Source organism: Haliaeetus leucocephalus, unplaced genomic scaffold (genome assembly GCF_000737465.1).
Source record: "Haliaeetus leucocephalus isolate CR32 unplaced genomic scaffold, Haliaeetus_leucocephalus-4.0 Scaffold417, whole genome shotgun sequence".
NCBI lineage: Eukaryota > Metazoa > Chordata > Aves > Accipitriformes > Accipitridae > Haliaeetus > Haliaeetus leucocephalus.
In genome coordinates, this window is record NW_010972853.1 from 9,604,648 (window position 1) to 9,618,809 (window position 14,162).

Consider the following 14,162-nt stretch of genomic DNA (forward strand, 5'->3'; position numbering starts at 1 on the left):
CATTCAGAAAGTCCGTTTTTAGACATGAACTCAGAGTCTAATTTTCTAAGACTCCAGAGGTTAAAAAAAAATCATATAATTTATCATGTATGTTAGTTTTTAGAAACAATGGCCACGCTGATGTAGTCCTTTAAATATCATTCACCAAATATAGTGGTGTTGTTAAGCGGTCTAGAATTGAAATACATCTTGGAAGAAGTCTTTCCACCTATAAGGTAGTCTGGCTTTTGCTGAAGAAGCTGCTCGGGCATAGCATTATCCTGTTTTGATCACCAGTGAGGAAGAGGGAAAGCATCTGTGTTAAATACCCATAGGTCTGTCAGAGTGTAATCAGTCTCAGATATTCTGAAGAAGGCTAGTTGTTAGTTCTTGCTGTTCAGTCATCTTTATACGCTCAGTTTGTTTCAGGGACTATTGAACTTCCTATCAATAAGGCAAAAAAAATGCTGTAGCATTTGCTATCAAAGCTGTTAATACTGTAAAAAATGAAATATTTTCTCCCATGTTAAAATAATTCAATGATATTTGTGAGTTGTACAACTTCTTGCCAACTCTTCTAATTTAAAACATTATCTGTTTGAGGAAAACATATGTTAGAAATTTTTAATTCAGTGATAGGAAAGGCACTAATGAAATATGCATGTATGAATTTTATATTGCATAAGTTTCCTCTTTCTTGAAATGTGATTAGAAGCCAAACATCTGGATTATGTTTAAAAAGCTTGAATTTCCAGTTTTCAGAGAGATTCAATCTATTTTGACACTGTACACTTAGCCTTAACATTTTCAGCATGCTGTTAACATTACTTGCTATTGTAAAAAAATAAGTTCAGGTTTAAACAAAGTTGGACTTCTCCTAATGCTAAAAATGTTTTCTGAAATAGCTGTTTCTGCAGCATTCACACAGCCATAGTTTAAGCTGTGTCAGCAGTTCCAATATAAATTTGCTCTTGAAAGCGGTTTGTAGTTGATCATAAAAATAACTTTTCAACTTGAGAGTATTTTTTCTTTTATTATAAAAGTGCTATGTTTTTCTTAGGATAATATTAAAAATGAAATACTGAGTTCTTAAGAATTTATAAAATTCAGTATAAAATGAGATTAGCCCACTGTTCACACAGATAATGGCCAACTTTCTCCTTTTGTTTTAATAACATTAATGTGCACTGGAAAAGTGAATAGCTATTATCTGCTGTGTCTCTTGAAGTGTTCAGGTTATGTCTGTCTGGAGATGATAATAAATACTTAACTATATAACTTTCTTTTTAACATGTTTTAACAATAGTTTTGATGCAGGATGTTGTAATAGTATTGCTGTAAGAGGAATTACAGTGATTGCCAGTGTTTTAGATAGTCAGTGGAGATGTTTTAGCACTCCTAGTGGACCTGCTGCATGTGCCAACTTTGACATAACTCAAGGGAAATTATAAGGAACAAATCAAATAGCACATTATAAAAACTATTAGCTTTCACTTTACTTAATACACTACAGGATGTGCATTTAAAATAAAAATGACATTTTTCATTGTAACTTTGGGGCAAATTGAGAAATCTGCTGTCAACACCCTTTCCAATCAGCACCTAGGTGGGCCCTCAAACAGGTCTAAGTTCTGTCATGTAGAAAAAAGTTCAAGTACTTTAAAGATCATGTTGTTACCCTAGATACTACAGGTAATGAGAGCTCAGATCCACATGTTCTGAGGTTAGAGACTGAGCAAGCTAGATGCAGAGTCTGTCTGGTCTTGACTCGAGGTCACTCACCAGCCTGCAGAGATTGCAGGGCTGTCACCACAGGCCAGGGATGATTTTCTTTTCTCACAGTTGACAAGGTCTAGTCATTTGGATTACTGAAGCCACTGTGCCTTAAATGGTGGGCATACTGATCATTGTGGATTTTCCTGTCTTTTGGTGGAGACTTTGAGTTCTGCCTCTGTTGGTCTGAGGAGCTTAGATTTCCATTTGGCTCTTTGTGCAGTAGGGAACCTCTTCTCCCATTAAACAGTATAGCAAATAGGTAAGAGGAAGAGGATCCAGAGATATTCTACCCTCAAACATATCCCAGTAGGTATTGCTAGAAGACAGGATAATTTATTTGTCTATTTTCAGTCAAACTTCACTCACAGAAGGCTATTACTGACCAGCATTCTGTCTGAGTAACAATGGAGTAAGGACTTCAGAAGGGCCACTCTGTGAAAAATAAATGCACAGGAACATCCATTTCAAAACAGAATGATGCCTGTAACACACAGCCTGACAATAGTCAGTGCATTTGGAATTAAATCTTTGTGTAGAGGAGTTCCAATTTTATGTTTCATGCATACTGCAAAAGCAGGCACAGCTTAGAGAAGGAAAACAGGTTATAAATTACTTTCTTTGATTATCTTCTTCAGAAAATCTCCATAATCTTACATTGTTGTATTTTATTTTGTAAAAATGTAAATGTAAAAATGTAGCTATATGAGATTTGGTACGTGTAGGGTCAGCATTTCAGAATATCCAGCCAAGGATGGAGCTGCAACTCCACCTTTTTGTTTCCAGGCCAAACAGTTTCCCTGCCATCAAATACATTTTCTGCTCAGTAATGGGCTAACTGCAGTCTACACCAGTATTTTGGAATCTCCTTTACTCTGTGTTTTTTTCCTCAATGAATACACCTGAGCCCTAACCCAAAGGTATAGTAGTTATTAATTCCTAAAGAGCAGCATTTTTTATTTATTTAATATCAATTACTTGCTAGGCAACTAAATAAATGTAAATTAAGCTAAATTTGCATTTGATATCTTAAGCATGTCTGTTGGTTGCATCTATACTAGCCTGTACCAAAAGTCACACCTCTGGTGCAAGGTGTTGAAAAAACCTCAAAGTTCTGACAGCATTGTTGCAAGCAATGCAAGACAAACCTCAGAAACTCCTTTGTATATCAGCCAAAGATCTCAGTAAAACACATAGTTTACAAGATCAATAGATTGTTATAAGATGAAGTACACCAACTCTGTGGCCTTACCTGAACTGCGCTATAACCTGTATTGTGCGACCATGTTCTACCATCATCTGCCAGGATTTGGCTTTATTTGTAGATGGGTGGCAGTTTCTAGATCTAGTGGAATCTCATGCACCTGATACTTGATTACCCTTGCTATATGAATTCAAACTGCTGTATTTTGGCTATATGTTCTTAGCAATTTAATTATATTTAAAATCTGGTTAATAGTGTAGTAAATAACTGGTATTGCTACAAAATTGCATTCTGAAGGTAATGGGATTGAATTTCAACACAAGTTGACACTCAATTAAAATTTCCATATATCTAGTGAATTAGCCAGTTCTTGGCTGCTATATTAAGGTGGATGTCTTCCTGCTTAACTGAACACTGAGCAAGACAGGCAAAATGCATAATAAAACCAAATCAAGACTTAATATACTCACTCAAATTTTTATTGTTTGTATCAAGTAGAAAGCCTGCAGAACAAACTCGGGGATGTGGATTAAAAAAATTACATAATCAGTATTTAAACAAAATTCCTCTGTATTTAGAGTAAGGAAGCTTAAAAAAAAGAGAAGCCCTTAAAACTTCTTACTGAATTACTGCCATCAGCTAGTAGATCCATGGGGCTTGTTCGGCTAAAAGCCACAACAGACTTTGTAATGCAATGATGTAATCTTGGCTTTGTGTCATTTATATTCAACCTAAAAAAAACAATTTTCCTGAATAGACAGGCTGACAACAATATTGTTCAGTGTTAGTTTTTATTTGGATTGTTTCCAAATGGTTCATATGCCTCCACAGCAACACCCCATGCCCGCTTAAGTTTTTACTCTGAATTCTGAAGTTTCCCTTTTTTCCTCGCGTTTTATTTTGCTTTTAAAGTCCCAGTTATGTTTGTGAAACTAACCAGCTCGGCCACAAAATTAGGATGTATCTTGCAGAGTGCATTCATTTTACTTTTTGCATATTTTTCCCGAGGTCATGTCAAGGTTAGTTTGAATTCCATCCTACATTAAGACTTCTTTCACAGCTATTTAGCTCTGCAGCCTACTCCCCGCTGGGGTCTGCCCCTTGGGCACGTCAAAGCTTCAGACCTGACAAATCACACACAGATGAAGCTGTACAGTTTTTTAAACAGTTTCATCAGTAACGTGGTGGGCTTTTTTTTTTCCCTTTACACTATACTTTTTTTTTTTTTCCACTGGAGTTTATTCTCTGAATTGCAATATCCTGAAGAGTGATTTCCGTATGGAAAATTCCCTTGCACAGGCGAGTTGTAAACTAGAAATGGCGTTGTACAGTATGTGCCACTCACAGCCTCCCAGAAACTGAAAGTACTGCAGATCCTCTTAATTAGTAACAAGCTATAGCTCCTTGTCTAATAACTGTAATCGTATTGTTAACATCTATTTGCACAGAAGAGCCTAAAACTGTTAAGGCTGATAAATATTCAAAATTTATCATCCATATTGCAAACCCGTTAGTTATCTAGGAGAGCTGTTAGTTGTTCACAGGAATAAACTTCTGTCATCCTTGGGATTACTCAGATGAGTAAATGTTCATCAGTGTCAAGAAATGACGCTGTGCTTTAGCAGCAATCCTTATGGGACTTGGGAAATTTTAAGTGGGTGTATATGTGTATATATATAATTAGCTTCACAACTATATGCAGGGCTTTCACCACCTACATTCATGCGCAGACACAACCCCTGTGTATAGGTCGCTGCACAAGAACCGGTTGGAAGTGTATAATGCAGTTTGCAGGTGAAAATACATTTTCTGAAATTCTTAGCTGTAGACTGCTCTCTGTATTTTAGCATTTTGTGAAACTAATGGTGCAACACCATTTCCCGTTTAATTGATGAAGTTAAAATGCTTGGCTGCTAATGAGTGTATTAGCAAACAATATACCCTTAACAAGCTTAAGCAGCTCAGGATTTTAAAAAGCAGCTTACTGTCCTCCTCATTTTTATAAGACAAAATGTACTGCCTTCTACAAATTGCTTGATCGACTGATGAAGTACTATAATTATAGTTGTATTGCAGTTTTGACAAAGCCACAATAACAGATTGTAGTTTAGTCCCCACTCTAGGCACACAACCCTTTGCATTACAAAACCCAGTTTTACTGGTCTAATTCTTACTGAGAACAAAAGGCACCTGGAGATGCTAACTATATACTAAAAGAAAACTTGGAATCTAGGAAATAATAATATTGAAGAATGACTTTTCTTCTCGCAGTTAGTTCATTGGGAATGGTATCTAATGAAGAGTTGTCTAAAGGCTTGCTTGTTTGGAACTAATTAAAGACAGATATCCTAAATAGAAAAAGGATCATGGGAATTACATTAGGTGTCTGGAGACTTGTTATTCTTTTGGTACTCTGAGTAGATTGTGGAAGTTGTTAGGGATTCAAGAAATAAGGCAAGCTAATAAAAAGTTCTATTTTTCTGGTTATTGGCCAACTATTGTATTTTTGTTTGCAATAAGATTTGTGCCAACAGGCTAGGGGCTTGAATAAAACATTTAAACATTTGTGCATTAACACATTATGGTGAAAAGAGAATCTTGTGCTTTCACTCAGTGCATTTCAGCCTTCAATTAATGTGAAAGCACTACAATGCCTATGCAACTTCTCTTGCCTAGTGGTGCACCATTTATCATTGCAGTTTTACATTGACCTTGACACCCACTTCATTAGAATAAAGATTGTCTACCATTTAGGTTACATTGTTCCTCTGCACAGAGACCCCATGCAAATTTCTGTTCAGATAGAAGAGCTGTGAGCCTGTCAGAGGTCATCTGCATTAAATGATTGCAGCTATTTTCCAACTGCTTCTTTTCATTCTACTCAATTCAGGCTAGGAGGATCAATCAAGCCCTCTGCCTGAAACAGTGGGACTGCTGGGAATATAACTGTTTTTGGTAGTAGCGGATATGCCCTAAACAGTATTAAATATTTAATATAAATTCATTAAAGGGCATACAAAGTCTTCAAAAAGATATTACATTTATAGTAAAATTTAAAGGGTTGGGATCACCTTCCTTAAAAAAAAGGCAGAACAATGGGTACTGACTGCATAATTTTTTAATGTAGGCAAAATTTAGTTCACGAAGTTACTTAATATTTCTTTCAATGTGTTTATTTCTCTAGCTGCCACAGAAAGGATTGCGTAGCAGAAGTGTAATCCACATTTGCTACTTTCTGAAACAAAAAAGCAAGGTGTCTGCAGGGGTTTGAGACAAAAGTGCTGAGATTTGTTTTGTTTTACAGGCATACACCCATATGCACATGCACTCTCGCACAAATACATATTGTATTATTGTGCTTATTTGTAGGGGAAAAAAGCAAACGGAAATAAGTTAGCGCTCTCCTTCTTGAGTTTTCTGAGTGATATAATTGGAATTAAATTATTAATGGGAGATACTTAAAAAAGATTGTTTTATGATCTTCTATTAGAGAATTTGCAATTCATTTTAATATTTGTAGTTTGATTTATATCAAAGATAATGCAATCTATGTCCAATTAACAATACATAGCCAATGTAATATGATTTCCAGATCATGCAAATGGAATAAGCTAGAAGAGGAAAAACTGATTCTTAACCTCAGACGTAATTTGCTGTGTGAGTTCTGGCAATTTTAAATGACATTGCACTTTTTAATTTTTCCAAAGGCTCAGCAGCAAATTTATCCCAATCAAGAAAGCCTATTATTAATTTACAAGGACAATTGTAGGAGTCTTTATAATTTCCCTGTGCAATTATTTGCCATAAATTGCTAATAGTGAAATACATGAAGTTTGCAAGAAACAGCAACTGCTATTTATCTAGACAGATCACTCAGCCCAGATCTTGAATGTTGTCCAGAGGTTCTCGTGCTATTGACAGCATAAGAAATATAACCAAGCTTCTGGACGGTTTCTAAAATGTTTCACACTGATAGTGCCAAAAAGGTAGAAGCATTAAGAGCTATTGTGAAGGGTAGGCTGGCCTCTAGCAGATTCCTTCACTTTGCTTGTATACAGCTGAGCTTTGGACCCTGGACTTTGGAATAAAAAGACTCTTTGTTCATCACTGAATGGCATTAGGCATGGGCTTCCTAAGGGGCCACCATGAAGCCTAGCATGAAGAGTGCAAACATTATCCAGAAAGCAAAGTGAGAATGTGTGTGAAGAGATGATGGACAAATATTGCTATATGTGCATTGCTATATGTTTATATATATTTATGTTACACATTTGGTGAATTTGCTGAGTATTCTTTACTCAATTTTATGTATGCAGTGTATTTTGCAGATGTGTGCCAGTGCTGACTATGCATGCACATACAGACACTGAACATGTGTGTGTATGTTTTTGTGTCTGCAGCAGTCGAAACACCCTGAAATTTTTAAGTTTTTAAAATTTAAAGATCCAATCCAGGTAAAATTAAAATTGCAGGTCACCCAGTCCTGATCTCAGCTGTATATCATACAGTGCCATTTGACTGAAGATACTTTGTTAGTATGTGAATGATGGAATGCAGAACATCTACAAGTAGCATACCCTTATTCCAATAATGGAGAAAGTTCACTGGCTTAATTCTTCTGTACTTCGTAGCCATAGCTCCACTGTGTGTTCAGTATGTCTAGTCTCTTTTCACTATAACCAACAGAAGCACCATACAAAAGTCTTACAATGGATGTCTTAATCTCTCTGTGTGCTTTTAGAGCATTATTTTGAATTCCATCATGCAGGCTTTTTTTTCTTTCCTCTTCTGAAGTTTTATTACAACAACAGAATTCCCAGGGAGCTTTAGGGGCAAGGTTCACATAATATTGCCCTGAAGTTTTGCTCGAGGGGTGGAATCCGCACCCCAGTCCTGATCATCTTTTTGTGGTGTTTCTCTTTCTGAAAGATGCAGTGCGCAGTCTTACAGAGTTGTTAACTGTGTACAGATTTTTTTATTGTTTACCAGACAGTGCACATCTACGAACCTTTCATGATGATTTCTTTCTCTGACCTCTCAGTGACTAGGCATCTTGTTCCTTAACACTGAGGGAGGCTGAAAAATGCTGGAGTTGCTCAATGTGTGCCTTCTATACCAGTTTCAAAATGGCTTATTCTTCTGGTTTCCATGGTGACAATTAACACTGTTACAAGGCATTGTTCCAGTCTCCATTTGGGCAGAATTTTCGGGTGTGATTTTTCACACACAAAATGTTTTATATAATTTTTTTTAAAGAAAAAAAAAGGGAAAAAAAGGCACAGTTTAGTTTAAAGTGTCAAAAAATGTGTCTCAATCAAGCCTGCCTGGATTTCTTAGAACATTCTTATCAGGGGAAGTAAGGTTTTAAATTGCTTTGTTTTGGAATTCAACTTCTCGTGGTTTAAATATTTTTGCCAAACTTACTCACAGATAAACGCTACTGCCTTTTTTAAAATTCCACTATTTGTCCTTTGAGAAATATTGATCATATTGAGTGAGGAGGAAGAAAAAGCCAAAATTCTTTAACTTACATAACAATGTTTTGGATTTCTTTTGAGTGGCCTCAGAAACACAAAACCAGCCATGCGTGCACACAGCTAATCATGCTGTAAATATTTTGCAGTTTTTCCAGTATGTTGTTGTTTGGGTTTTTTTCCCCAGTTTTTTAATATGACAGGTGTCATGGGAAATTAAATATTACTCATTTATTTATTTATTATTGTGGCTGTTGCGAGAAACCTGTGACTTTAACTTTCTTAATCTTATTTTTGGCTATTAAACAGTAATCTATATCATAGCATCCACAGACTGTCACAATGGAGCAGCCTTTGCTCACTTAAAGCTGAGGAAAGAATGAATCTGAATCTGAAGATTAAATTATCTTCTCACTGCAGGATTAAGTAGTTCTACCAGACTAGGGTTGTGCAGCACTGATAGAGATGGTAGCTAATTTTTCCATGCAACTGCTTAGAGCGTAGGTGTTTAATGGATTAAAAAATAGCATTAGCAATAGCATCTCGTGCTATCAGTTCTCAAACTCTACCTCCTGTACATTAAGCTCTTCCCTTAACTTAAAATACCCACTGCATGTTAAATATCCAGGAGTGAAACAATACTGACTGTCACATAGCAATACATCTAATAATGAACTGCATTCTTTCATCTTTTACAGTTACAGTATAATGCATTTTCTATCAATCAGCACTTTCATCATGCTTGTTTATACAGTGGGTTACACGGTGACAAAGACAGAGCGCGTACATAAAATCTAGCTTATTTATTTTTTAATGTAATAACCTTTTATAACATCTGTCACACTATTTGGATTATGCTGCACTGAATTATTTTATCTAGTCCAAAATTAAATGAAACGTCTTCTGTTTCTATGTTAACAAGAGCATTGTAGTTATGAAACAGGCAACATGTTTTATTTCTTCATCAGTCCTGCGCTGCCCGGGAGCATACCCAGCCCCAGTCCAGGCAGCAGCAACTGCCAGCCTAGAACAGGTGATGAGTATTAACTAGCTGTGCCTGCACTAGTGTCACACAGCTAGAGGACTCCCTCAGTCTATTAATTCACTTGACAAAAGAAAGGGAGTCGCACGAACTGGAGTTCAGTGCCTAGCAAATTGGACTCTGGATTCCCCTTGATATTACATGTACTTATGGAAATAATTATGCAAATCCTTTTCAGCTATATCATCTTTAAATAGAAATCAGATTACATAAAGAAGATTGTAATCTCCTCCAGTAACCATTCTGGCTGAAAAGGCAATAATACAGGACCAAGAAGCATACTTGTTGAACATTTTAGTCCAATAAAATGGTGTTGCCTCTTGGCGGATGCGGTTCCCTAGTGCCAAATCTGGTTGATACCTACTGTTGTACATTGCTAAAACCTTAGCCGCAGCACACCAAGTATCAAAAGGCAAGTTCTTTATAAACAATTCCTTGTTCTTTACTATGCATATTCATGTAATTTTGGATACGCAGACACCTGATCAGTGTTCATTAATAATGAGAAATGGTTTAAATCACCTCATTTAAAACATTTGCTCTATGATCCACAAATGACTAATATTTGCTGAAGTTTACATAATACAAATGATGCGCATGTGTTGTGTAAATGAGAGATTAAAATATGAAACTAACAATATGCAAACATATGCATGGAAGTGCTGAGGACCTGTTAGCTGAAACAGTGATTTCACACCTTTATTATTTTCTTTAAGCTGTCTCCAATTGTGGTTTTGCTTTGTTTTCCTACAGAGCATGTTCTTGGATCTGGCAAAGGCACCCGTGTTTTAAACGTTCCTTATTCTAGTTTATTTTTTTATACTTAGCCCAGTTATTAACATTTTCAGTATGAGCTGCTATAGCAGTTTTCTTGGCTGAATTTAAAGCAAAGAAAGCTTTATGTTTAGGATGCAATTTGCTAATAGCTATGCATAATTTATGTATGTCTTGTAAATACCTTTGTAAGAATATGTGCTGAACTCTCCTCTTTCAGTAAAAGGTGTATTTTTGGCTGTATCAGAAGTTCTATTTCTACGAGTGTTTTAGACATAAGAGGGAGAGGGAATTAGCTTAACTATAAGTAGGGTATGTATATGACTGGATGCCTGTGTGTTAAGTTTTATTTCTTTATTTACTGTACCAGCTACTTTAAAAATAATTAATCATTATAGTAATGCTTATATTTAATACTTAATTCAGGTTTTCAGAGAATATAGGTTTTAAAGAGATTTATTTGCCAATGTGTCTGTAGATTAGAATACATTTTTGTAGAGTATATAAGTAATATACAGCTAAAATATTTAGAAAGTCAAAGTAATTTTGAAAGAAGCTTCTGCTTTTATTCCTGTTTTCTCTGCCCTTTTTTTTTTTTTAACAATAAATAACAGTGCAGGAAATAAAAGGTAGTTTCAGCCTGAAGAAACTATTGGACTGTATGAGCATTGTGGCTGTTCTCATCTGTGTGCCATTTCACTGCTCCTGTTGGTTGATGCAATAAAAATCAAGTTACTGGTATTGTGTTGTAAGGGAGTTATGTCTAATTGTTTTTCTAACGTGAAACTCTCACGTTTTCACATGTAATAGCATTTCAGGCCCATATATGAGACAGAATCTACAATGAGAGAGAGAAGAAATAAACTGGACAGGAAACTTAATTATGAAATTATTTCCTTGTTGGCATGGTTTGGGTTTTTTTCAGTGGAGAGCCTCAGTATTACTTGCTGAAGTAGCATATTTGAAAAATAAGGTACCACTGACTTGAATGAGACAAAGGCAGATCAAGCTTCAGATGAGAGAGTGTTAGTGAATATTACTGTACAAGCGAATATTGTGAGTGAGTGAATATTACTACATGTAATCAATTGCTAACTGCCTGCATAGATATGTCACCCAGAAGGCTACGTGCTTGGTACCTAAATCTCTTATGATATGTCATGAGAAGGTTGTGTGCTTAAAAAAAAAAAAAAAAATTTAAAAAATGGCATAGTGAGCATGATCGTAATTGGGCACATATAATTAACGTTTAAATTTTTATAGAGAAAACTCTTTACAGGAGCTAATATTATCTACTTCTTTTCATTTTAGAGATACAATGTAGAAATGTCAATCAGGCACCCGAAAAAGATGGAACTGCTTAGTAAGGTTGAAGCTCTGAAGAAAAGTGGTGTTTTACTACCAAATGATCTCCTTGAAAAAGTGGATTCAATTAATGAAAAATGGGAACTGCTTGGGGTATTTGCATTTTTATTACTGTTTGTGGGTTATGTGTACATTTTTGTGTGTTGAAGTACGCTGTCTGTCTGATTTCTAATTTGAGGCACAAATATCTCTCTCTTTCAATTCACCACGTACATTTCAAACAAGCTACTCATGCTATTATAAAAACTCCATAGTATTTTCCTCTACTGTTGATTTTTTTTTTTATTCCATGCTTGTCTCCTGTCTGACTTTAATAATTTTAGTTCTTTAATACATAAAAAATGTAAGTAAAATATGCCATGTATTACGGGTATGCACCAAGTCAACTATAATGCAGTATATCTGATATACACTGACTGTCATGCTTGAGTGAATGTTAATAGAATTTATTCTGAAGGTACATGTTAGAGACATCTACTGTTTAACTATTTACTATACCCTTAAGATGAAAAGTGGGGTTGTCACTGCATATTTCAGGTCACACTGATGGCTCAAAAACAAATATGCAGATTCAGTACGAATCTGAATACCTGAAGCTAAGAATACAGCCAGGATATGTTTCATGCTGCTGTATTCAGCTCACTTTTGACAAAAGCCCAAAAAGTTTCATGTAATTCATTTCACGCTATGATGGGCTGGGTCTCAGCCAAAGAGTGAGATACAAGAATCTGGCAAAAAAAGCAATATAGTGATTCTGTTACCCAGAGACCAGTGATGGCACCGTGCAGGAGACACTATTGTCCTATTGTTGTAAAACAGCTGAGAGAGAGAGAGAGAGGTCAAACTATATATTTTTCCATCCACTTCTCTCCTTAATTGCCTTCACTTCAAATCAAGGGTAAGATAAATTTATAAATTACTTTAAATGATTAATTATAGATGTGTGATATTAGCAATACAGTTACATTGCATAATTTTGCATGCTATTATCGTAGTTTAAAAAACATTTCTAATATATTACGAGTAAGCTATACATGCAACCTGACAACAGCATTTTAAATACTGACTTGTGTCACTTTAGCTTATTTGGTAATGCAATAGCCATTTTACAGAGGGTGGGGCTTTTTTAGTTCAGCACAGTTGTTTCTAATTGCTTGATTCTCTAAATGTGCAAATTGTCAGAAAGTGTTAAAAGTTGCCTTATGACTAGTGAGCTTATTACTTGTTAATTTTAATCTGCAGCATCACCACAAGCATTTTAAAACTATTTGAGCATTAATAAATGTACAGATAAAAATAAGACTTATTAACCTATTCTTTTACATCTGATCATAACAAGTTGTATTTTTAAAATAATTTCAGTTGTAAGCCTTACATTTATGACTTTCAATGTATTTAATCAGGGTAATTCAGTGGCACTGATTAGAGCTGGTAGGATATAAAACTATGAGATAAGTAACTGATCATAATTCTGAAAATCTAGAAAAACTCTGTCTTAAAAAAAATTTAAGCCCTCCACTTCTCACAATGTTAAAATCAAAATATACCTCTGGATTAAGTTTTGCCATTAATTTCAGCATTTACAGAAAAATAAAATATAACTATTACAGTTTTCCTGCTAAATGCAATTTCATGAATAATAAGCAGAGTTTGATAGAGTTTTGTTTAATTTAATAAAAACCTCTGCAGAAAGTAACGGCACTAGGCATACTGTTTTAATTGGCATGATTACGTTTTAATTGGCATGAAAAAAATTAAAGACAAGGATTTTAACTTCTAACAATGGTAAAATAGAGGGATATGGTTTTTAATATTACTTTCATCTAAGGTGAACAGTGTGGAATGGAAATACATTAGAATGAAATGTCAGTGGTGCGTACAGTTTAATCTGTGAAATTTTGTCCCCTGTGCTGAATATTACTCTGTCTCAATTGCATATTAAACAACCCTATCAAGGCAGGCATTGGCATCTGCTGTGCTGACACAAATTGTGAATTAAATGAAATTGATGTCCTCTGTCGTATATTTATGAAGACGGACCATTCTCTGAAGTATTCTGTTTATGAAGAATTTATGATTGCAAACTGTTCCAGAACAAAAAAGTGGCAATAAATTCTTTTTTGTGACCCTACCCTCCAAGGGCATTGATTTCACCTCCTGCTGCTACTTTTGTTACAGCATAAAAACAATAGCTAGTGCTGGATTCCACTGAGGGTCTTCAAATTATCAATATTTGCACCATGAAAATAGAATGGTGTTGCCAAGAAAGCATGTTTTTCAGTTATGATCTCCTAAAGACGTTATTTACAGAATGCCACATAGTAGATTAATGTCTGTTGGTCTAATTTTATTTGTGTTTTAAAGCTTATTTTTGGAAGCTAACTTCATTGTTATAAATTATATTTCAGTAACTTTCTAAAGCATGTATTTTCAACAGACAGCCATACTGGGACACCTAAAACTGTATCTTCATGTTACAACAATTAACCACTGCTAATTATCAGTTTAAAAGGTTATTGGATGTGATTGTCAGTGTATATTCAATATTCTA

At 35.2% G+C, this 14,162-nt stretch overlaps 1 protein-coding gene across 1 annotated transcript in view; it reads left to right on the top strand.

Moving 5' to 3' along the window:
* AKAP6 (A kinase (PRKA) anchor protein 6) overlaps positions 1-14,162 on the top strand; it is a 226,514-nt gene that overhangs the window by 167,077 nt on the left and 45,275 nt on the right. Inside the window, exon 9 of the mRNA XM_010574289.1 lies at positions 11,558-11,704. Coding sequence (XP_010572591.1) covers positions 11,558-11,704 — 147 coding nt within the window. The remainder of the gene's footprint in view (positions 1-11,557; positions 11,705-14,162) is intronic.